At 39.8% G+C, this 23,206-nt stretch overlaps 2 protein-coding genes across 5 annotated transcripts in view; one reads left to right on the plus strand and one right to left on the minus strand.

Annotated features, from left to right (window-relative positions):
* Positions 1-15,449, plus strand: part of MBTD1 (mbt domain containing 1) — a 59,909-nt gene extending 44,460 nt beyond the window's left edge. For 2 of the 4 annotated variants that reach the window (XM_060764816.2, XM_060764817.2), the window contains 2 exons: positions 2,579-2,770; positions 11,231-15,449. In XM_060764816.2, the coding sequence (XP_060620799.2) occupies positions 2,579-2,770; positions 11,231-11,349 (311 nt within the window). In that variant the 3' untranslated portion in view covers positions 11,350-15,449. The remainder of the gene's footprint in view (positions 1-2,578; positions 2,771-11,230) is intronic. The other 2 variants (XM_067463769.1, XM_060764819.2) reach the window with 1 other exon arrangement.
* A 615-nt stretch (positions 15,450-16,064) lies between these two features.
* LOC132768677 (nucleoside diphosphate kinase) lies at positions 16,065-21,625 on the minus strand. Its single transcript, XM_060764815.2, has 5 exons — positions 21,545-21,625; positions 18,674-18,809; positions 17,714-17,815; positions 16,821-16,933; positions 16,065-16,311 (listed from the first exon to the last, which is right to left on the minus strand). Exons 2-5 carry the CDS (start codon positions 18,800-18,802, stop codon positions 16,194-16,196), a joined length of 462 nt encoding a protein of 153 aa, XP_060620798.1. The 5' UTR covers positions 18,803-18,809; positions 21,545-21,625; the 3' UTR covers positions 16,065-16,193.
* Between the last annotated feature and the right edge of the window lie 1,581 nt (positions 21,626-23,206).

Raw genomic sequence — 23,206 nt, forward strand, 5'->3', positions numbered from 1 at the left:
AATCCAATATGGAACCATGGCCTTTAACTGCAATATATTGTACTTTTTTACTGAGGAAGAAAGATAATGATTTTCCCTTATGCTTCATCAGCATTTACTGCTACTTTGTAGATGTTACAGAATATGAGCTACTGAGGAGTGATATGCAAAGAGCGCCTTAGATAACCCTACTTGAAATTCACATACTTCACTATAATTGTTGCTAGTGTCTTACATATTAAGACTTAGTATGCTTCATTCTAGAAATTAAATACTGGATAATATTGGACAAAGTTTGCCAAGGATATTGGCAACCATAAGAGTGCAGACAATGTGTAACTTGTAAACTGAAGGAATATGTTATAGTCTCTGAGTGATCAAATACAGTTCCAGTTGTGGATGGCTTCATCATTTTGTACTCTACAACTTCAGAGTAATCTGGTGGAAACCAATGGCATCACAACTGAGGTTAGAAGAGAAATGAGGTTCATCTGCTTTGGTTCTTTTTCAGTTGCTGGCATAATATTGTTTTTAATTCCAACTTTGTAAAAAAGATGCCAAATGCTAGTTTTTGTGGCTTTTTATAGGCTTCTAAGATGTTTTTGTATATATGGGCATAACCTGTGAAATTAATTCCCATGCCCATTAATGACTATTTCTTTGGCAAGGAATTCTTGGATTTTGGAATTAGAAAAGCTTCTGGCACCTTACCGATGGAAAAAAATATATATTTGGAAACCAAACATTTTTGCTTTTTGTGCAAGGAGATCAATTTGTACCAAAGAGTCAGACACCAACTGAGTACACTCTTCACCTGTATGTGTGAAGCACAGAGACTAAAAAAGGAGCAGGTTACTTACTTGTAAATGATGTGGTTTGACGAGTAATTTGTGTATTCACGCAACTTGCCTGGTCTTCCTGGGTGACACTTTTGTTGTATGCTCTTTGCTACAACTGTATTGACTGGTAGTAAAATGAGGAGGTGGTGCATTAAGAATGCAAGTAAGGGCCAGGGTGACTACCAACTCCCAGATACCTAAAAGGTTTCAAAGGATGCTTTGTTGAGCTGTATATGTAAATCCATAGATGACTACTTGAGGAATATCAGTTATAGGCAACCTACCTTTCTCACTGCTCATATCGCAATAATACACAATCTGGATTATGACTTCTTGTATCTTCTTGTTCCCTAGCTCATCAGAAACAATTGATAATTCTAATAACCACGCTCTCTAATGTTGCTTTGACAGAAGATTGGTTGATTAATGTCTGTAATAAACTGAATTAGATGACGAGTGATCTGTTCAGGATTTCTATAAAGTATGATGCTTTAGTGTACTATATCAAGAAACTACAGCATAAATCGTACTTGATGTGTACGTACTTTTGTTAAGTTCAGCATTTTCAGTTTACACTGAAATGTTCTGATGCTATGTTGGAACAGTTGTATTAAGTGCAGAGCATTTTATAATGTAAGTAATATCATATGTGAATCTGACCCAAAGCCAAAAATTACTATCTGTCAAAGATGGCAATGATGTCTTCACAAGAATTAACAAAATTCTTTTTTTAATCAATCCAAGTAGACAGTGAGAACATTCTGTGTTGGAATGCTACTATTAGGCAAGAACCATCATTTTTACCAAATACGGGAGGAACTTTCAAGAGCTGGAAGGCTTTTCTTTTCTTTTCTTTTCTTTTCTTTTTTTTTGCCATATCATGTTCAAATGCTCAGAAGGCAGAACTTGACCTATCACATAAATTATGAGGAGGCATTTTGTAGGCCGAGTCTGTCCTACTCTTTAAAGACTAGAGCTCTCTTCAGACATTTCTCATCATACTTTGTTGAATGCAGGGGTACTCATAGTACTTGTCCTTGCAGTTTATACTTTTCTTGTGTAGAAAGTAATTGACCTGAACAGAAGATTCTGTTTGTGAGCTCTTTATGCACAAGCAAGAAATATACTCCACAATGAAGTGTATTTCTCAATTCAGTTCTCCATCAATCACTGGATGTTTCCCCACCTCCTGACTGAGTTTATGGATGGTATTTTTGATCACTACTGTTCCCCAAGCCATTTTCTACAGATAAACAGATCAATGAAGGAATGCACACAGAGTTGCTCTTTTTTATTACTATAATCCCGTGTTAGAGTTGCTGCTGAATATTTTCATTTATATACTCTTTTAGGTCTAGAAAATGTTTGCTTCCAAAATCAATGACATTATCAGTCCTGCCTTCTGAGTCAGATTGGACGGTGGGGACACAAAACATTCTGTTTAGTAAATAATCTTATTTGTGATAGCTAATCATATCTATAAATGTATTAATAATTTGTATGAGAGTTGTAAATTAAGGTGTTTGCTCAAAACATGTTGTAGTAGAAGGATGTTTCACGGGGTCCTGTGACAGAGCCATCAGTCACCAACCTTGTTTTCAAAGAGTAAATTCCCTTGATATTAATTAGTAACGTTCTGGACACACACAGAAGTGTCCATGAGTCAGAGGAGCATGAAGGAAAAGCCTTTTTCAGTGAGTTTTGAGTTCCTTAATGCACTTTGATCTAAGTGTTTTACTTTAGTTTGACTTGATATTTAGAGAGGAAGATACCAGTTGGGAAGAAGCCTGTCAGTTTGTCCAGCGTCCCCATGACAGGTGCGGTACGGAGGAGCTTCTCTGGTGATGAAGAGTTGACTCCTCCTCAGTATCGAACCCTTCCAGCACAGCCAGCCCCGGAGGCCTGCCAGCCTCCCAGGACTAGCAGAGAGTTCAGTCCCAACCTCAAAACAGGTAATTGGTCATGGGAATAAATAATCATATGATGGAGGGCAAAACTGAAAGAGGAACAAGCATGGTGAGGCATGAAACATGCCGACTCACTGCCACGCTCACTTTTCATTTTTTTAAAACAAAAAGAACATTCATTTCCTCTGAACCTCGCATCAGCCCATGAGCCCATCTCATTGAATTAATCATAAATATTCAGACCCTTTTTTGCTGCTTCAGAATATAGCAAATTCCTTTGAAAACAAAAAGAGATGCTTTTAGTGAAAAGTTTTCATTTACTATTAGCTTTTTCTGTAATGATATACAAATAGAAGATTAATTATTGGAGTCCTCCTCACTAGCAGGAAAGTGCTTTTTAAATAATTTTTAAAATATTGAAGCTTAGTATATATTTATCCACATTTTTAGTAAATTTTAAAAATCTGAAAATAGGTAAGAAATATATTCCCTGCAATAACTTGTAATTTGATTTTGTGTTTATCTCTGATAGCCATACTGACAAACTGAACAGCAGAAAAATATCAAAGCTGTAAGAATAATTTAATTATATATATATATTAAGATTGATATAACCTGTAAAAGTTGAATAGAAATCTCTCCTATCAGATTTAATAATTGGATGTTACACTGTACTGTAAAAGTATTAATATGTGTACATATACTTATTCCCACTGAATTGAATAAAATAAAATTAAGAGCCAGCATGGTGTAATGGTTTGAGTGTCGGCCTATGGCTCCCTACTCAGCCATTGAAACTCCTGGTTGACCTTAGGTATGTCACATTCTCTCAGCCTTATGGTAACCCTAGGTTAAAACAACATGAAGGCACCAACAACAATGCCTCTTTAAATTAATACAACTATCAGCAGAAATCCCTGCATTTTGTTTTGTTTATATTAGAACACTTCTTGTGTATGAAAAACTGTTGAATGGATTGCTTTCTGTATAAAGAATAGCACCAAATAAAACTATACTAGGCACTTTTTTCCTTTCTAAGATGTTTTCACTATCCTTGGATAATGGCCATCGCCTTCTGAAAAATCTGTAAACTGATGAGACTTGAAACCTAGAAAATATTCCTAGATTTCCCTTCTTTGTGAATTCCAACTGTTGTAAAATATGTCTAAATATTAGTTTTTTCTGGGTATAACATAGTTCAGGTTCTGCCCTGTTCTTGAGGTCTTTTGGCATCTATAGACATGACTAGGGCTGGATAGGGTTGCGGATCACATCGGTGATAACACCAGTATTACCCAGCAGAGGAAGGTGTCTGCACTGGCTTAATGACATGTATCAGACCCTAAATAGCTGTCCAGATACACAGCACGAAAGGCCAGTTTACACCACACAGCAACTAGCTAGTTGTGGCTGCTAGCCAATAAGAAAGTGTGAGTTCTTCAAAGCTACTTCTGCCAGGGGAACAGACTGACAAAAATAGGAAACCTCGTGTGTTTATTCTTCCCGCCCCCAACTATTCTTTCTTGGGTAGTTGCAACTATTGCAGCATATGCATACTATAGTTGCTGGTAAGAGAGAGCATTCAAGCCCTGGCTGCAGTCTCACATCATAAAGTGAGATTAGCTGTCCCCGTCCCGTCCCGTCCCGTCCCGTCCCCCCCAGTAACCATACCAAAGGCCTGCACACTGTTCAATGTAGTCAGGATGCTAAATCCAACTCATTGCACATCCCCATCTTTCTGCCATTCAACATCTCTACAGGTGCATTCCGTGATTATTCACTTTGTAAAATCTTCCCCTTTCCCCTGGAATTGTTAATTTTTATTTGTATTTCAAATGGTAAGAATGGTAAAACATGTTTCATTTCAGAACTGCAAATGTGGAGCCTTCAAGGCAGCCCTTCTAGGGAGAGTGGTTTCTTTGAAAACATATGCCATCCCTACTCCAACCTAATTCTCAGTGTATATTTTTAATGAGTGTGCTTTACTATGGGAAAACAGTGGCCTCACCTTGCCCTAAATTTCCGGTAGTAGATGAAATTACTGTATTGTTCCCACTGGGGACCCTTCCACACAGCCCTATATCCCAGAATATCTGCTTTGAGCTGGGTTATCTGAGTCTACACTCAGATAATGTGGGATTTCCTGCCTTGATATTCTGCAATATAGGGCTGTATGGAAGGGCCCTGGATTTGTGAGAACTTGAACAAAATATACCTGCTTCTTTTTGCTTTTCTGAAAATGTTTTAATGTACCAGGTACCACAAAGGTACCAGATTTAAATAGAATTGTTTACATTGTACTGTATATTTACTGTATATGCTTCTTCATTTTGGAATAAACCTATCTCTGATCATTCTGAAGAGCTATGTTTATGCCACTGAATCATGTTAAAAGGCCAGAAAGTACTTATTTTACACAGATGAAATGTATGGTCTCTAACTCCTGTCAACCACCCCTTAGAGCAGTGGTTCTCAACCTGTGGGTCCCCAGATGTTTTGGCTTTCAACTCCTAGAAATCCGAACAGTTGGTAACCTGGCTGGTATTTCGGGGAGTTGCAGGCTAAAACACCTGGGGACCCACAGGTTGAGAACCACAATAAATTCTTTGAATTGCCATGTTCAAAGTGTTTATGCAGTTTAGTGTCACTATTTTGATCAAAATCTAAGACCCACTTTCAATATCTGTTCTCAATAATAGACTGAGTACCCAAGATTAAAATAGATGCAGCTTGCAGGTGCCACATACTATTTTAGTTGTATATTTTAATGTTTACCAGAAACAATATAAGAAGACCACTAGATTCCTTGGGATTAATACTAACAGTGCTTTCTTTTGAGTGATGAAAGTCCTCCCTTTGAAAGGCACAGGAAAGCTTTAATTTTGCAAATCTTAACTTGATGGAAAATTATGTATTTTCCAGACAGCAAAAAAGACTTCCCTAATATTAAGGCTGTCACATACTACCAGAAGGAAAGCAAAGTTTTCTCTCTTGATTTCTATGAGATAGTCTTGGTTGTTTCACAGCACTATGCTTACCAGATCCATTTGTTTATTACATTTGCATTAATAATAATCCTTTTTCTTAGATGCTCAAGCTGGCACATACAGGTTTCCCAACTAGTATCCTACCAGGGAACTGATCAGATATAGGCTGCCTTATCGTGTCCTCAGAAAACACATGTTAAGTCTGAGTACACAGATGTCAAAGATGCAGAGCCAAAATAAGTACATATCTTGAGCTGGCATTACTTTGAAATTCTGCTTGGTGCCTGAATTGCAGCATAGCTCTTAAATCATCATAATGGGTGACCATATTTAGTGTACTCAGAAATCCTGTACACAAGTTGCACTGTTGGGATTGCTCTTGCAGATTCAGCTTCTCTAAAAATGCTTTGAATTTGAATGTAATGGGGGATGCTCTTGGCAAAATAAGCTTAACTGAAATGTTCTGACAGTTTCTTTGGAATAAGGTTTAAATGAGAATAATAGCATTGTCATGAGCAAAGGCACTTAATTCTTATGGATGATATTTCAAAGCAAATATCTTGTTTCCTGAGTTTTGTAACTTGAATAGCTTTGGACTAATTTGGCAAACTTGAGGTTTGACAGATTGGATCTTTACTTTGTACCATAACAAGTAGAAGTTATGAAAATTAGTAGTAGTTAAAATGGATCTGATGAAGATAAATACCAGGATACTTTTTTTGGAAAATTGCCTTCAGGAATTCTTCTGTATATCAGCAAAGAGGGGTATTAATGATAAAAATGGCATAGGATGCTAAAAAGATTGAAGTCCTGGCCCACAACTCAGTTGCCATGCCCAAATACTTTCAACTGCAGTTGATGTGTTCATTATTACTTGGCATGTTAAGCATATGGTACATTTCTCCCAGCCATTGTAGCCCTGATATCCAGTTGCCGCCAGCCTTAGATTTGGAGTAAAATTTGGGGCAGCTAGGATATGAGGCTTGCATTGAGGTTTCCTGTTGGGTCTTTTTTAAAGAAAAGCCTTGACAGTTCAAGTTGATGAACCTCTGTTTGATTTTCTTTGAAGCTCTTTCACCTTATCTCACCATATAGGTGTTTTTTGTTTTTTTTTTCCATGTCGGGAATGACTTGAGAAACTGCATGTCACTTCTGGTGTGAGTGAATTGGCCGTCTGCAAGGACGTTGCCCAGGGAACACCTGAATGTTTTGATGTTTTTCCATCCTTGTGGGAGGCTTCTCTCATGTTCCCGCATGGGCAGCTGGAGCTGACAGAGGGAGCTCATCCACGCTCTCCCCGGGTTCGAACCTCTAACCTGTTGGTCTTCAGTCCTGCTGGCACAAGGGTTTAACCCACTGCACTGCCAGGGGCTCCATACCATATAGGTGATTTGTGACTTTAAAGCCTATTGTAGAGTAGACATATATAATCTATACAGTTAGCCAGGATGCTGTATTTCAATACTGTTTTTGACAAAATAAAAAGTATCTGTTTTCATCTGTGATAGCTACAGTAAATATATATGCGTTTCAGAGTTTAATATAGCACTGAGTAAGCATTAGGGTTTATTTTGTAGAATATGTATAATGTAGTATGTCACTTTTTAATGCTTAAACTTTTTCTAAAATTTTATTTAGCAGAACAGTGTGTATCAGCAAGGAAGATGATATAGAACCATGCTAAGACCGAAGTCAAGTGGCCTGTATGTTTTAGTGAGGTTCCAAGTAGCAACTGAATATACTTTTGAGATGTTAAAGCAGACTCTTCTTTGTTTTTAAAAGACGTTGACACTGACATTAATAATGGAAGCTGCAATACTGGATCAAAGCGAAGATCAGCTGAACTTGCCATCTTGTCATCCAAAGTAATACAAGCATAGAAGGATACAACAATTACACTTTAAACCATTCCTATGTCCCCTTCTTCCCAACCATAGCTGTAGAATATTTTTATTCATCACCAGTCATTTGAGACTGTATTAGACTCCTTTGTAACTATTTGTGCTTCTTATTAAACTTCATCAATATTAAATTTTGCTGCTCTGCTCCCTTAATGTCAACATTTTCTTTTCAGGCAGCTGCCAATGGTCACGTGTTATATTACATTTTTAAGGAGCAGAGGAGCTATTTTTTAAAAACTGACTAGACTAGGTTTGTGTTCTCTATACCAGATATAACACATTTTCCATTACAGACCATATTTTGATAGTTTACTTCTGTAACCATTAGTGGCTATATTCTTTTAGGTTATGTATGTTGTCTAAATCTTTAGCTGTAATGATATATGTAATTTGAGGACATTGTGGAAGGAGGTATTGGATACCTTCTTACAGCTCCTTCACTGGCTATGCAGTAGTAGCTTAGGAGCAGCAGCAGTGTCTCTTCCCAGTCACTGATGGACTGACAACACTTGGGTACACTGGGGAAGATGGTGCAACCTAAATTTAGCTGCCCCCTTCCCCCCACACACACTTTCTTGAAGGCAAGGCTTACCCACACAGTTTATCAGGGGAATTGGGGTGTGCTTGAGAGCCCACCTCCTCAGCTGTTGTATGCCTGTGGTGGGAGCAGAAGGGGGGGGGGAGCGTTCATCCCTATAGGAATGGGGGAGAGGCTCACACTCTGCCAAATAGGATGAATGTTGTGATCAGTAGAAATATGAACCACCATTCTCAAAATAGACATTTTGGAATGTAAAATTACTGATTCCAAATATCCAAAGTTTTTATATGCCTTCCTGAAAGAACTATGTAATGTTCATATTGATCATGTTTTGATTTACTGAATGGTTTCTCTTGGTGCCATGAAATAATACAGAAATCTCATTCCCCGTGAAGCTCAAATGTTAGACAGAAATAAACATTTTGCCATGCCTTTAGAAACAGTACAGGTGAGCATTTTAACACAGACAAGGGATTCCATCTCTGTAAGGCAAGGGTTCTCAAACATTTTCAGCTGTGAGCCCCTTTTTGAAGCAAAAATTTCTCATGGAGCCCCAAGAAATGTTTGTATATAATATATAATATAATAGCAGCAGTCCCAGGAGCCTTCCAGTCCAACCCCCTTCTGCAGAAAAAGCATAATCAAAGCACCCCCAACAAATGGTCGCCCAGTCTTTGTATTAGTAGTAGTACATTAGCAGAAACCCCAGGGGTTATTCAGTTCAGCTCCCTTCTGCCATGTAGGAAAAGCACAGTCAAACCACCACCTGAGTGGAGGGAAATTGGATTTTGGAATTAAGCAAGGTGAGGTGGAAAGGATCTGGGCAGTGATGAAGGTGGGGGAAAGGCTTTTTTTGGAGGGGGTAGGGCTTTTGGAGGTAGGGGGAGGGGGAGGAGCAGGAAAGAGGAGAGAATGCTTGGAGGAGGAGGAAACTGCAGAGTTCTCAATATGCTTCGCAGAGTCCCAAGGGCCCCACGGAACACACTTTGAGAACAGCTGCTGTAAGGCAATGATGGAAAACACCTTGACATTGTCCTTGAATGGATTATTACTTGGCCTAATCTTGGGGTTCTCTCAGCTAATCTAAAATCAATGTACAGCACAGAAAAATGCGAATTGCTTTGTGGAAAATATGCTGTGAAAGGAGGTTTTTTAAAGCATCTTTATTTTATTTTATAGTAGCATATTATGGAAAGGTCAGTAGAGTTCTGTTGGTTTTAGGAAAAAGAGATAATCTCTTCAGTATTTATTCCTAGTGCCACCTCCTTTGCTGTCCCAAGGAGAGTACTGCAGAGGTGCAAATCATGCAAAGCCTCCACATGCTGTACAGTGCCAACACCACTGGCAGAGTGCTAGGACTAAGGTTCAGAAACATCTGAGGGGCCAGATGACTCTTACCCCTTATGAAGAAAGCCCTAGGTTGAAGTCTATATCAAAAATAAAATGGTGCCACCCTACCCAACATTCAAAGTTAACTTTTTACCTTAGTATGAAGTACACATACTCTAATATGTCAGGGTGATCTGGGTGGAACCAGTGTGCTCTATGCACTGGGTCCTCTTCGGTGTAAAAGGGAGGGATGGGGTGGGGTGAAACTAGAACTATACTTACGTTTAATTGTGCCCGTAGGTGCACCAGTTTAGTGATGTATATAATTCCATGTCCATCTGGGACATTGTGTTCAGAAGAGATGTTCCTGTGCTAACAAACCATAAGACTTCATTTGCCCTATCTTGAAATGATATACTTTGTGCCTACGTGAGGAGAAACTTCATTTGTACCTAGTAAAATTTTATGTAGCCCAATGGAAGATATTATATTGTTTTGGAACAGGTGACAGGATGGGAGAAAAAAATATGCTTATGAGAGAACCGAGAGTCTTTTATTGCACCCCAGAGAGAAAATATCAGCATACCCCAGTTAACAAAGTGGCTGAAAAAGAAGCTCCATTTCACATTTTTTAATGATTACCCAGCCCCAAATTTCTTCCTTTTCCTTTAACTACTTGGAAGAATTTTTAGCAGAATTGACATTGGGAGAATGTTGAAGGGGACTGAGAGACAGACATGCATTTCAGATTGTTGAAGCGTGTCTGCAATAAAACTTGGAGCCAGGAAAGAATGGGATTCCAATGTAGGCAGTCTTACTGTAGGTGTGTGCCTGCTTACAACAGGCAATGTGAACAGCCCCCAGCCTCCAGAATCCCTTACAGATCATGAATGAATAATGAAACAACCCCCCCCCCCCCAAGCATGTTAAGGAAACGTCTTTAAATTTGGCCACCAGAATGGAAATTGTAAGAAAATGAAATGATTGGGTGAATTTTAGGGATAAACCTTCAAGTTTACTTGGCCTAGTTGTTTCTTTGCATATGTGAATGTTTTAAGCTATGGATAAAAAGTGTGATGAAACATGTCGAACTGCTGAACCTACACCTCTGCTTTTTGTATTGTATCTGCCTCTGGTACTAAATTTTCTGTTGAAGTATTATCCAAGCACATCTCTTCTTTGCTGAATGAGGTATATCTGTATATTTCACTCAGTGACCTTGGGTAAGTCACACTCTCTCAACATCAGAGAAAGGCTATGGCAAACAAGATCTAAACAAACCTTTCTGAGAAAATCCTGTGATACCTTAAGTCAACTTAAGTTAGAAATGACTTGAAGGAACACAAGAAAAAAGACATTGGAGTGGCAATTTTATGTGCCTTACTTGATCATTAACCCAGTTTAAATAAAAAATGACGTTTGGGTAGACGTGTATAGGATTATACTCTACAATACAAAATCCATTTTTAGCAAATTAGAAAATATTAACCATGGTAATTTTTTAAAAATAAAATCTCTATGTCTACATTTTATTTTCATGGTCTAATTTTCCAGTTCACTCCATTAATTTAATGCATTGCATTATAGGCACACAATCTAAATATTTGCTTCTCATTATTAAAATTTGGAACACCCATGTCTTTTTACTCCCAGAAGTAACAATGTTGGAGCATTGCCTGAAGTGAAAGAAAATGTGTCTTCAAACATTCACTGGTGTTGGTTTTTTTAACCTCCTTTTTATGTCTAGTGTCTTCACTGCAGCTGAAGGAGGAGTTGCTAGATGGAGAGGAGTACACTTTCCTCCAAGGAGCATCTGATCAGGAAAGCAATGGGTCGGCCAGCCACTACATCAAGCAAGAGCCCTAAATGCAAATCTGGGCAGAATGGTACAAAAAGGAGTCTGATTGAACTTCCCATTCTGATGATAACAATTCAATGGCTTCTACTTAAGGGCACTTTGCTAATTGCAGAAAAGATTTCAATTAAGGATTTTTGGAGGATGAGGAAACTATTTTAATGGGGAAAAGATTTTTCAATTTATTAAAGTTAACACTTTTGTGTTGTATTTGAAGCTTTTCAAAGAATTTTTGTAATATTTTCAAGTTCAGATTTATTGTGCATTGTTTAAAAATGAAATTCTAATTTTTGGTAAAAATTGAAAGCTTAATTATAGCAGGATTGCAGGAAACCATTTGAAGAAGGTGAGGTGGTATGGTAGAAAACACAAAAGAACTGTTTGCAAACAAGTGAACCTTCTGGTACAAGCTGGAAGATTCTGGATTTTGAAGCTACACTAATCGCACCCTGTCTTTTCCAGAGTTACATCACAAGACTCAAATTTTAGAGTGGTGAATACATATCAAAATAAGTTGAAAGATAGAATCTGAGAAGAATATCTCCAGGGAGTGGCAACATAACTGATGGGAGAATGCTTAAGGTTCTGGATAATTCAGCTTTGTTCCCATCCTTCTCGAGGTCATCACCTCATGGACTGGAAACACAATAGTTCTGTGTTCTTGAGATACCCGTGCAAAAGATAAGCAAAGATTCAACTAGAGTTGTTATCAGATGACATGATTTTGGGACTTTTTGTCTTGTTCAAGAAAAGGAGACAGACTCAAATCGCCCTTTTAAAAACTAAAATGTTAGCGGACTTTGCTTTCTGTCTGGTTGAAGATTTTGCTACTGAAGAGGTAATGGCAGAGGAGAAAGACAGAAGTCTGCTTGGGACATAGCATTCTTCCCTCACCCTGTTGGAGATCTCATCTTGTTATGAATTGAGCTAACTTGCCTGAAGATGGCTTGGGCTGTGCTTTCAGCATTATATTTTCTGTGATTTGGCTGCTGGTGTTGTTGCCAAGCAAAATGTTTTCAAAAGTTTGTAGTGACTGCTGAGACGATGATACTAAATGACCTAGGATTTTTCCAAGAGAGTTAACTCTCTGTGGCTATTAACTGATGGCTTCATTCACAGAATTTAACATGCTGACGTTTCCACTCTGCAGTGTTGTGACAGGATGATGTGTGTCAAAGAATTTTGCTTTTACCAGTAAGGTTCATTAATTAAACTCTCAGGAATTAACTTCTTATGTTCTGTAACTGCTTCTGGGTCGTAGTAAGTTCTCCTTAGAGCAGTGTCATTCAAATGCTTGACTCTTTAAGGTAGAAGTTAGAAGAAATTGATCCTGTAGATTAATCTCTACACCCTTTAAGGCTAGGGCACTCTGACTAGCAACTTACAAAGCCCCAGAAACAATTTTTGGCATATAAAGGTTTTGAATTTTAAAAAGCGCATAGAAAGTTTGAAAACCAGCAATTTTGATTCTTTTCTTAGTTATCTTGCTCTATTGTTGGGTATATACCATTGGTGATATGCAAAGGTTTACCACATTCTATGCAAGAGGGGATAATGGTGTAAAATTTTGTAGTAACTACTGGAAGTACATTTTTTTCTGTATAGTATAGGAATGTATGAACTGTTTCTAGCCATTTTTCATATAGCTGGGCCATTTTTGACAACTGCTTCATGTATACATATTTTAAAAAACTGAATATCAGGTGTCAAATACTTGTGAATTTAGGCGACTATTACACTTGTTTCTTAAAAGATTGTGTTTGTGATTCAGACGAGTGAGGAGAGGTCTGGTCTTGGCTAGGCTACCCTTTTCTCTTGGGTAGAATGCCCTTTTCCTTCTACCAATGCTGCATTGCAGCTATTTAAAAAAAAAACCTTTTTAGTTTGAAAAGCAGCTCATAATGTCACAAAGAGGGCTGCTCTTGAAGGAGTGCAGAAGGCGCACATGCAGTATACATTAATTACAACCAATGTTTTCAAAAAGTGTAGTCAAGGTTACCTTAAGATCTCTTCCATTGGACTGCCTATCTTCTTTCTTCTGTAACATTTTGACTTGGGGACAATATTTCTTGTAAGGCAGTGCTTCCCAAAACAAGGATGACCCTTACACAATGCCACCATGTTTAGGGTTAGAGTGACCCAAAAGGCAAACTGATTTTAGAAAGGGTTCCAATTAAAACATGCAGTTCTTTAAGGTGAGAGTATGTTAACCTTGTCTACACATACTAAAGATGGTAAACTCTGTGAGGCTGTAGTGCTCAAGAGCCGGGACATGCTACTTCTGTTTGTTACTGAGTTTATCTTCAAACGACTTATTTAGCAATTGCACAAGTATTTCTTCTGATTTCAGTGGGGACCACCTGCATAGCTAATTCTTTGCAATGTGAAAAAGAGAAAGAGCGTTACTAGTGTCCCCTTTCATGAAAAGTAAGCCAGCATGAAAGCTTGGACCTAGGTCGAGCGCTTTATTCATCATAAAATTCAAACTTGAGCTAGAACCATCACAGCACACCTTTTAGGTTGAGTTGGCCCCTTTTTTCCTGACAGAATATTGCACCTTCAACACTTGCCTGATGGGCAGAAATTAATAAGGTTCGGCTTTTCTCTTCACTGCACATTTTATGCCAAGAAAACTTTACCTATTAAATTTCTGCCAGTTGTGTGACTGTCAAAAGGCACGGGGCCTTTATTGACATCAAATGTGGCAATGCTCCTTCTACCTCTGTTGAACATGGCAGCTCCTGGAAAATATATAGCCACACTTAATCTGTGCCACATTCATCCAGAACGTAAACCTCAGCCAGTCTCAAAGTATCCTGCCAGACCGAATAGACTTGGACTCATGCTGCAGCATGACCATCTTAATTTGTGTTAAATTGCTAGTCCTCAGGTTTTTGAAGGTAGGTTTGCATATTTATGTCAAGTTTGCAGCACTGCCAATCTTTATAGCTTTGTTCATTTCCGCTCTGGGGCAGGATAATACATCCTGATATAAGGGTGTGCGTATGACAGAAATTTGAAGTATGGAAACTCACTTCTGTTCGTAAAGCAGCTTGTAATGTAAATGCCATGAAGCTTTCTCAAATGAGCCCTTGTTCTAATTTAGTTGCCTGTCCTTTTTGTTAATTCAGTGTTGAGACTAAGCAATGCTTTTTTGTGGCCTCTTTAACACAGCAGATGTGGTGGTGGTGGGCTTTCTTAGTACTGGATCAGTTGCTTTGGTATGCATGCATTTAATTTTAAGAACAGTCTCTTTATTTTACTGTGAACACATTACACAGGTCAGGAGGATATTAGGATAGGGAGTTAGCCAGGTGGTTGAAGCCTGTACTGATGCTAAGGGCCAGCTAACAAGCTCAGTATTTGGCACAAGGTGGGATTTTGAAAAAAAAAAATAAGGCACCACACACAAGGCGAGTTACATTGTAAGTGCTCCTTCCTTCTACAGCTCAAATTTTTATGGCTGACATTTATCCATGTTTTGCATTTTCTTGCTGAATCTGAGGAAAGCAAGAGCAGTTATCAAGTTCTTGTTCTATTGATGCTAACACGGGTTTCAGTGTTTGTTTGTTTTTATTGTTGTCATTTTTATGTGATGTGAACACCTTCTCCCATCAATATTTGTATTATTGGTGCTAATATATTTGGAAACAATCCTTTATTGGAAAGGGATTAAAACTGTGATTAAATTGATTTGTTCTTTTTAATTTTCATATTTAAGTAAGGTCTCAGCCATTTATAAAAAAAGAAAAAAGCATCAACTTCTGCTTGGGAAAACTCTTTCAGGGCAGAAGTTTTTAAAAAAATGATTAGGGTTTTTACATCATTTCTGTATGTATTTGATATATAGATCAATATCTGTATAAATTTAATCTTTTATTTTCCTGGTAATGTGTGGTCAAATGGGAGCATTTTAAAGCCTCTAATGAAATGTAAATAACTCAGTGAAAAATGCTTTTGAAAAAAAATTAATGTTACTTTCATTTTTACCAGACTGCAGATTTTCAAGCATGGATGTGGGAAAAACATTAAAGATATAACTTTGTGTACAAGATGAAAATAATTCACTAAATTTGCCTTTTTTACACAGAATAAAATGTTAAAAGTAAAACCAGTTATATGGCCTTTTTTGGGACTCTGTGGGAATTTCCTTTTCAGTAATGGTTTTAATCAACTATTTTCTCTTGTCTCTCCCCACAAATAAGTCATATTTGTGCTTATTTGTGCTTCTAGTTACTGCAATAAATATGGCCATGAAAAAGCTAGACTGAGCCAGAATAGAAAATGCAATTTTATTTTAGGCAACTTTACTCCTTATCCCAAATCTGAGATGGTCACAAACAAAATTTCATCATATGGATTCAGTACCATTTGACACTCACTCACCTACATGACAAATGTCCAAAATGAATTTAGGATGTTAAATTACTCAAGGATTATTGACAGGGATAGAAATCACTTAGTAAGATTCCAGCATTGCCAACATGGCAACTACATTTTTCTCCAATGCATTGTGAGCGAGACTTTCATTTACTTCTGGAGAAACATTATAAATTGGGGCAAAACAAACAAAGACTCACTTGTATTATGGCTAGGCTACTAGAGTTTTTGCAAAAAAAAAAATAGATATGCTGGGACTTTATCATTTCTGGACTTTTCTTGTTATTCACAGCTGACCACAGACCTTATCTTCTGTTTATTTAAAAAAAAAAACACAAGTTACTGATACTTTGTTACTGATATTTTATTAGTGCCAACAATCACAAAGATAACCGTGATGATTGCTCCCATGTTAATAACTAAGTGGAATGAGATGCTTCATTGGAAGAAGGCACAATTCATTGTAAAGTCTGTTTTATTCATAAATCCAGTCGTGAGCACATGATTTGTAGTCCACAAGTTCTGCAGGCTTGAACCACAGGTTGATCTCCTTCTGAGCACTTTCCACAGAGTCGCTGCCATGAATTATATTCCTTTAGAGAAGACCAAGAATGTAGTTACAAGACTTATATAGAATTGGCTACTTTTTGAGTTTGAGTGGACTACTCACAGCTAAGCTTACAACACTGATACATGTACTTTTTGTAAGCCTAAACTACTCATCATTCAAGTAAGACCTAAGAATTTCTCAACTACACACATAAAGATCAACACATCACCTTTCATCAATTAAGTGACTGCTCAACTGTAATAGTAGCATAGCTCTTTATACTCCCATTAATACAGAACAGCACTATGATTAAGCCCTGAAAGAAAATGAACAATTGTAAACACTGTGATCAAAGTAGCCCCTGAACAAACATGTTAGCCCATCCTGCAACAGAAGTACAGCCTTTGCCTTGACAAATTTAGACAATCTATATCTTCTTGATGGGAGTGAAGCCTCTAATCCTGTACATTGTTTTTTAAAAGACCGTAGCAACATTTCAACAGCAGCTTGCAAATGTTAAAACATACAAAATGGGAAAATTCCCACACCAACCTGCCAACTTGAATGCAGAAATCACCACGGATAGTGCCAGGTTTGGAATCTGCTGGGTTAGTTTCTCCCAACATGAGCCTTCCCGTCTTCACAACATTGAGACCTTCCCAGACCTGTAAGAATAGGCTTGCTTAATACATGAGTGTGTATGGCACTAAGATGCCTGTTGATTTATGCAGACAATGTGAATTTCATAGTATTCTTATGCAAGTATGGATACTCACAACATTTTACCAAAGCAAAGAGTTTTAAAAAAATTATGATGAAAAAGCGGGTCTTTTAATGAATACAATGCAAAAGAGCCAGGGAAGCCCCTGGTAAACTGTTGGGGGGGGGGGGGGGGGGAGATAATGTGAAAATAGTTATTACCATCATCCTGTATCAATACCTACTTCATGATCCAAAGTGCTAGTTGGTAAAACTATTGAATAAGAGCTTTTTTTTAAAAAAAAAAAAAAAAACTAAATGGTTTTCACTCAGAACCATTCATGAAAGATTCAGTGGTACTGATTGTGGAGTCGGCCCTCTGTGTCCATGGTGTCAACTATCCAGTTTGAAAATCCCAAAAGCAAACTAATTCAATGTTTTTATCACACCACTGTATACAATGGGACTTGAGTATCCATGGAATTTAATATCCACAAGGGCCATTAAACCGCAGCATATCCCAAGGCCCACTCTATATGCTAGCCCTGACTCCTAGATACCATGCATCTGTCCTGTGTCTGAGGAGACCTTAAAAGTAAATGCATGGGGCACAAAAGCAGCCCCTACACTGCCCCCTTCAACTGAAAGCCCTGCATCATCGGTCTGTTCTTCCTAGTCAATTCAGGCAGTTAGTACCCATGAGAACAATGAATGGATGGCTACCAGCTTTACGTATGAACACGTACCATGGCTACTATAGGCCCAGAATTCATATATTTAACCAAACCAGGGTAAAATGGCTTGTCTTTCAAGTCAATGTAATGTTGCTTGAGAAGTTCTTCAGACGCCTAGAAAGAAAAAGTACAGTAATGAATTAATACCTCATTTTCAGTCACTAAAAGAAGCTTCCTATTTATCCCTACTTTCAATCCTTCTGAAATAACTAAAAGAATACTGTCTCAAATGTCAAATAGTAAGATACATGTAACTAACTCACAGTTAAGTTGTGAAAAAGCTTAACCTCATGGCATCTCACATTTCAGTAGTGAGTTTCCAGAGATCTAGTAAGTCTTGTTGCTGAACAAACCACATGTCAAGTCAAAGTCATTCAAGTTTATTTGTACTGGGTTACACAAGTTGCTTTAAGACAAAATGGAAAATTACCAGACTGATCAGTGTGAAAACGACTGAATCAGTTGAAAAGCCACACTGATGCAATATCAAAAATAATTGGGACACATTTTGACCTATTCTCTCAAATTGGTTGTATTTGAATTACAATGATACAGGCATAGACCACCAAATATCCTGATTTACAATATTTGCCTCCAAACCTAAGAGATATGTAATATAAACCAACCGATACTTAAAAACTGTATGACCATCAGCACATGCCATGTTTCCAAGCTGTGCCACAAATGATTTAATAATCCTCGTCACAGACTCCTTTGATTTGGCGTGATCTCTAGTATCCTGTCCATTTAACTGTATTTTTCTCGTACAAACACAAGCATACGAAGATAAATTTTCTATGGTGACATGGCAGGACTCGAATTATAGAGGACCCATATTGATACAAGACTTGTGCCAAGATGTTGGGGATACAGCCCTGTTTCAAACAAAGGCAAATAATGTGTCACTTATTCACTAGCACTCGTACTCTGAAGTTTGCAGCATCACTACAGGCACGGGAAAACTAAACTTACGTGCAAAAATTTCATTCCCACCATGTGAAAACCCTTCTGTTCGAATCGCTTGATGATTTCCCCGACTAATCCCCGCTGGACTCCATCAGGCTTGATGGCAATGAATGTGCGTTCTGTGTTTGGAGCCATGATTCCACTGCAAGAGAAATGCAAAGAAAAACTGTAAGACGCCAACAGCCAACTAGGCCACTAGTTTCATTTTCTTTTTAAAAAAGCAAAAAAACAAAAACAACACACACACACACAAAAACAGTGGAGCAAGGAAAGCATCAGCAAGGTTTTAAAGCAGTCCAAACAACATAAAACTGCTCAGCATATGAAGGAGGAACTGTGAAGAAAAGGCTGACTGAACCAAGTTTAGTCTCAGTGAAAACACAACAGTCCTCTCTAAAAGATGGAATGGTTATTATGGCCAGATCCAACAGGATGATATAGGGCTGGAGACTTCTGGTTAATACTAGGTATTAAATAGTAAAAAGATAGTAAAAAGAATGCAGGAATGTTAGATTTATTTATTTATTTATTTACTTACTGTATTTGTATACCGCCTTTCTCAGCCTGCAGGTGACTCAAGGCGGTTTACAGGGTAAAATTCAATGCCCACAATACCATAAATACAATTAAAAACATTAACATAAAATAAAAACCATAACAAAATCATTAGTGTCTCCTTGTTAAAAACATTGTCTGGTCCCATCATCTAGTCCAGGGGTTCTCAAACTTTTTAAAGAGGGTCAGGTCACTGTCCCTCAGACTGTTGGAGGGCCAGATTATAATTTGGAAAAGAAACACATGATGAATGCACACTGCACATATCTTACTTGTAGTGCAAAAAACACTTAAAAACAATACAATAACTGAAATGAATAATTTAAACAAATATAAACTTATTAGTATTTCAATGGGAAGTGTGACCCTGTTTTTGACTAATAAGATAGGTTTGTTGTTGTTGTCGTTGTGTGCTTTTAAGACACCTGAGAGAGGACCGGGTAAATGACCTTGGAGGGCCGTATCCGGCCCTCGGGCCTTAGTTTGGGGACCCCTGGTCTAATCTTTCCATTTTCCTATGTCAGTTACTCTGCATTTGCAAACGCTTGTTCAAAAAGCCACGTCTTGACTTTATTCCGAAATGTTAAAAGGGAGGGGGCCGATCTGATATCCCTAGGGAGGGCGTTACATAGCGGAGGGGCCACCACCGAGAAGGCCCTGTCTCTCAGTGATCCAGGCTTTTTGTGTGTAGAACAGCCCCTTCTACATCTTTGTGGAGTTCTCTGCCTTGCATTGGAGAGATGTAGTACTCTGCTTTTATCTATGTAGATACGGTCACATAGGGGAAAGTCAAGTCCTTGCTATGCAGAGCAATGATCCCAGAACATGCAGAGCAAAAGGAGAAAATTATTATCATTATTATTAACTTTATTTATACCCCACTAGCATCTCCCGAAGGAATCGATGCAGCTTACAAAGGCCAAGGCCTCAACAAAACAATAGCATAACAAATACAATTCAAAAATATTAAAGCAATAATAGTAAAAACAACAAAACAATACACCATAACACAATAAAAACAGGGCCGGGCCAAGTAATGGGTACAGATTAAAAAGTGCTGGATTAAAAACCACCCTCTCTTTCCCAGATTCCATAATTTCCTCTGTGCAACCCTCATCTCACCCCATTTTAGGGCATTTCCAGACAGGCATTCTAGACATTTCCATATATCCCAGATTCTGATCCCAGGTTTTCTGCTTTAACTGGATTATATGAGTTTGCACTGCCAGGTAATCTGGGATAAACAGAAAACCTAGGATCGGATCCTGGGATATAGGGCCTCCCTGGAAGGGCCCTTCTTCCAATATGAAAGTCTCCCACAAAGACGGTAAAACATTAGTGTGTCCCCTGGGCAACGTCTTTGCAATTCCCTCACACCAGAAGCAACTTGCAGTTTCTCAAGTCACTCCTGACACGAAAAAAACCCCCCGTCTCTTCATTCTTTTGCCTCTTCCCCACTTCTTCCTGTAATCCTCCTGCTCTAGAACAATTTTCAACATGTGCCCACCCTTTGTTCTTTTATGACATTTTGAATCTGATGGATGGGGCAAAGGAACTATGGAGATTCATTTGAATTTCACAGCAACTCACCAGCAGGGAGCCTCCAATTCGCCCTTGCCTTGAATTACCATTCTGCCAATTTTTGACACCAATCTGATGTAGGCATTTCTATTTCTAATGGGAGGTGGGCACATGAGACAGAACCGTTATCAAACAATCAGAAATGTGACATCTCCATAAGACAGGCATGCCAATTTTCGACCTCTATGTGTTCTGGGCTTCCAACTCCCACAGCAGCTGTTAGGGATTGTGGGAGCTGAAGTCCAAAAGCATTGGAAGGAGGCCGAAGTGCGCCCTTTCCGGAATCCTCGTGGCGCCCGGGGAGAGCCGTAGTGCGCATGTGCGAGGGATCAGGGCCTTTCGAAGCCTTGCGGGCGTCCCATTCTCTCCCCCCCCCCCCCTTCCTTCTCAGGCAGTGCAAGGCAAGGGCAGCGCTGGGCGTCCTTTCACCCTTCGGGCCCGCCCTCAGCTGCCATTCTGCCGGGCGAGGGCCCTTCAAAGGAGCCATTTTGGAAAGGCGAGGCTCCCTCCCCTTCCCGGAGACGCACCAGCGCCTCTCCAAGGAGGGAGCCTCCGTTTCCCCTCCTTCGGAAGCTTGGGAAGGCCTGAGAGCCATGCGACCAGAACACTGGGTCTCCCTCCCGCCTCAGAGGCCGCCTCCCCTCACGCCGGGGGCCTCCCTTCTGAGGGAGAAGCCGCCTCGCTTCCCCCCGGGACCCCTTGCCTCCCTCCCCGGCCCCAGAAGAGCGAAGGGCCACTCGCCTGGGCAACGTGGCTGCAGCGGCCGTCTTCCTCGGGTGCTGCGGAGAAAGAAAGAGGCGGAGCCAGGCCCGGCGGCGCCCAGAAGGACACCGGCCCCGCCCCTCGCCGACGCGGCCAGGAAGAGCCCCGCCCCTCCCCTCCCTCCCTCCCTCCCTGAACACAGTCCTCCAAGTAAGGCCTGGGTAAAGGTAAAGGTAATCCCCTGACGTTAAGTCCAGTCATGTCTGACTCTGGGGTGTGGTGCTCATCTCCATTTCTAAGCCGAAGAGCCAGCGTTGTCCGTAGACACCTCCAAGGTCATGTGGCCGGCATGACTGCATGGAGCGCCCTTACCTTCCCGCCGGAGCGGTACCTATTGATCTACTCTCATTTGCATGTTTTCGAACTGCTAGGTTGGCAGAAGCTAGGGCTGACAGCGGAAGCTCACGCCGCTCCCCGGAATCGAACCTGCGACCTTTCGATCAACAAGCTCAGCAGCTCGGTGCTTTAACACACTGCGCCACCGGGGGGGGGGGGGGGTCCTAAGTAAGGCCTGACCAATGCTAAATAGAATCATAGAGTTGGAAGAGACCTCATGGGCCATCCAGTCCAACCCCCTGCCAAGAAGCAGGAAAATTCCATTCAAACCACCCCCGACAGATGGCCATCCAGCCTCTTCCAAAGAAGGAGTCTCCACCACACTCCGGGGCAGAGAGTTCCACTGCTGAACGGCTCTCACAGTCAGGAAGTTCTTCATGTTCAGGGGGAATTTCTTTTAGTTTTAAGCCATTGTTCTGCGTCCTAGTCTCCAGGGCAGCAGAAAACAAGCTTGCTCCCTCCTCCCCATGACTTCCTCTCACATATTTATACATGGCTATCATGTCTTCTCTCAGCCTTCTCTTCTTCAGGCTAAACATGTCCAGTTCCTTAAGCCGCTCCTCATAAGGCTTGTTCTCCAGACCCTTGATTATTGTGATCAAATGTAGTGGAACTATTGCTTTCCTCAGATGGTGCCAGGCAAATTCTTCACAGGCCTGAGTTCTCCTCAACAAAAAAGGCAGATGGTTGCTGTCTGAGGACTGTAAATAAAAAGCAACACTCAAAGAGCAGGGGGATTCCAGACAAGAATCAATCAGCTAACACTTCCCAACAAAGGACCCCCCAGGAAGCGACCAGCCAGGCTTTGAAGCTACAAGGTCATTCAGTGCTAATCAAGGTGGCCAATTGCAACATTCTCACTTGCCTCAAGTAGACAAGTTCTTTCTCCCACCCTGGACATTCCACAGATATATAAATCCCACTGGCATAGTTTCCAACACACCTCACAACCTCTGAGGGTGCCTGCCATAGATGTGGGTGAAATGTCATGAGAGAATGCTTCTGGAACATGGCCATACATTCCGGAAAACTCACAGCAACCCAATGAGAGAATGCACAAAAGAGGTCTAGAATTCCTACTAAAGAGACCAAACTTATGTTCCAGAGAATACTAAAACTATCAAGAATTTGGGAAGGCAAACTTGCTGCGCCCAACTCTTTGGGGTCATTTTGAGGTATTTAAAGAGAGCAAATATGCTATCCCGCAGCCTTCTCTTCACCAAGGCGAACATGCCCAGCTCCTTCAGCCGCTCCTTCAGATGTTTCCTGCGCCATGTCTCAAATGATCCTGATTGCTTTTCTCTC

Source organism: Anolis sagrei, chromosome 2 (assembly GCF_037176765.1).
Source record: "Anolis sagrei isolate rAnoSag1 chromosome 2, rAnoSag1.mat, whole genome shotgun sequence".
NCBI classification, from domain to species: Eukaryota; Metazoa; Chordata; class Lepidosauria; order Squamata; family Dactyloidae; genus Anolis; species Anolis sagrei.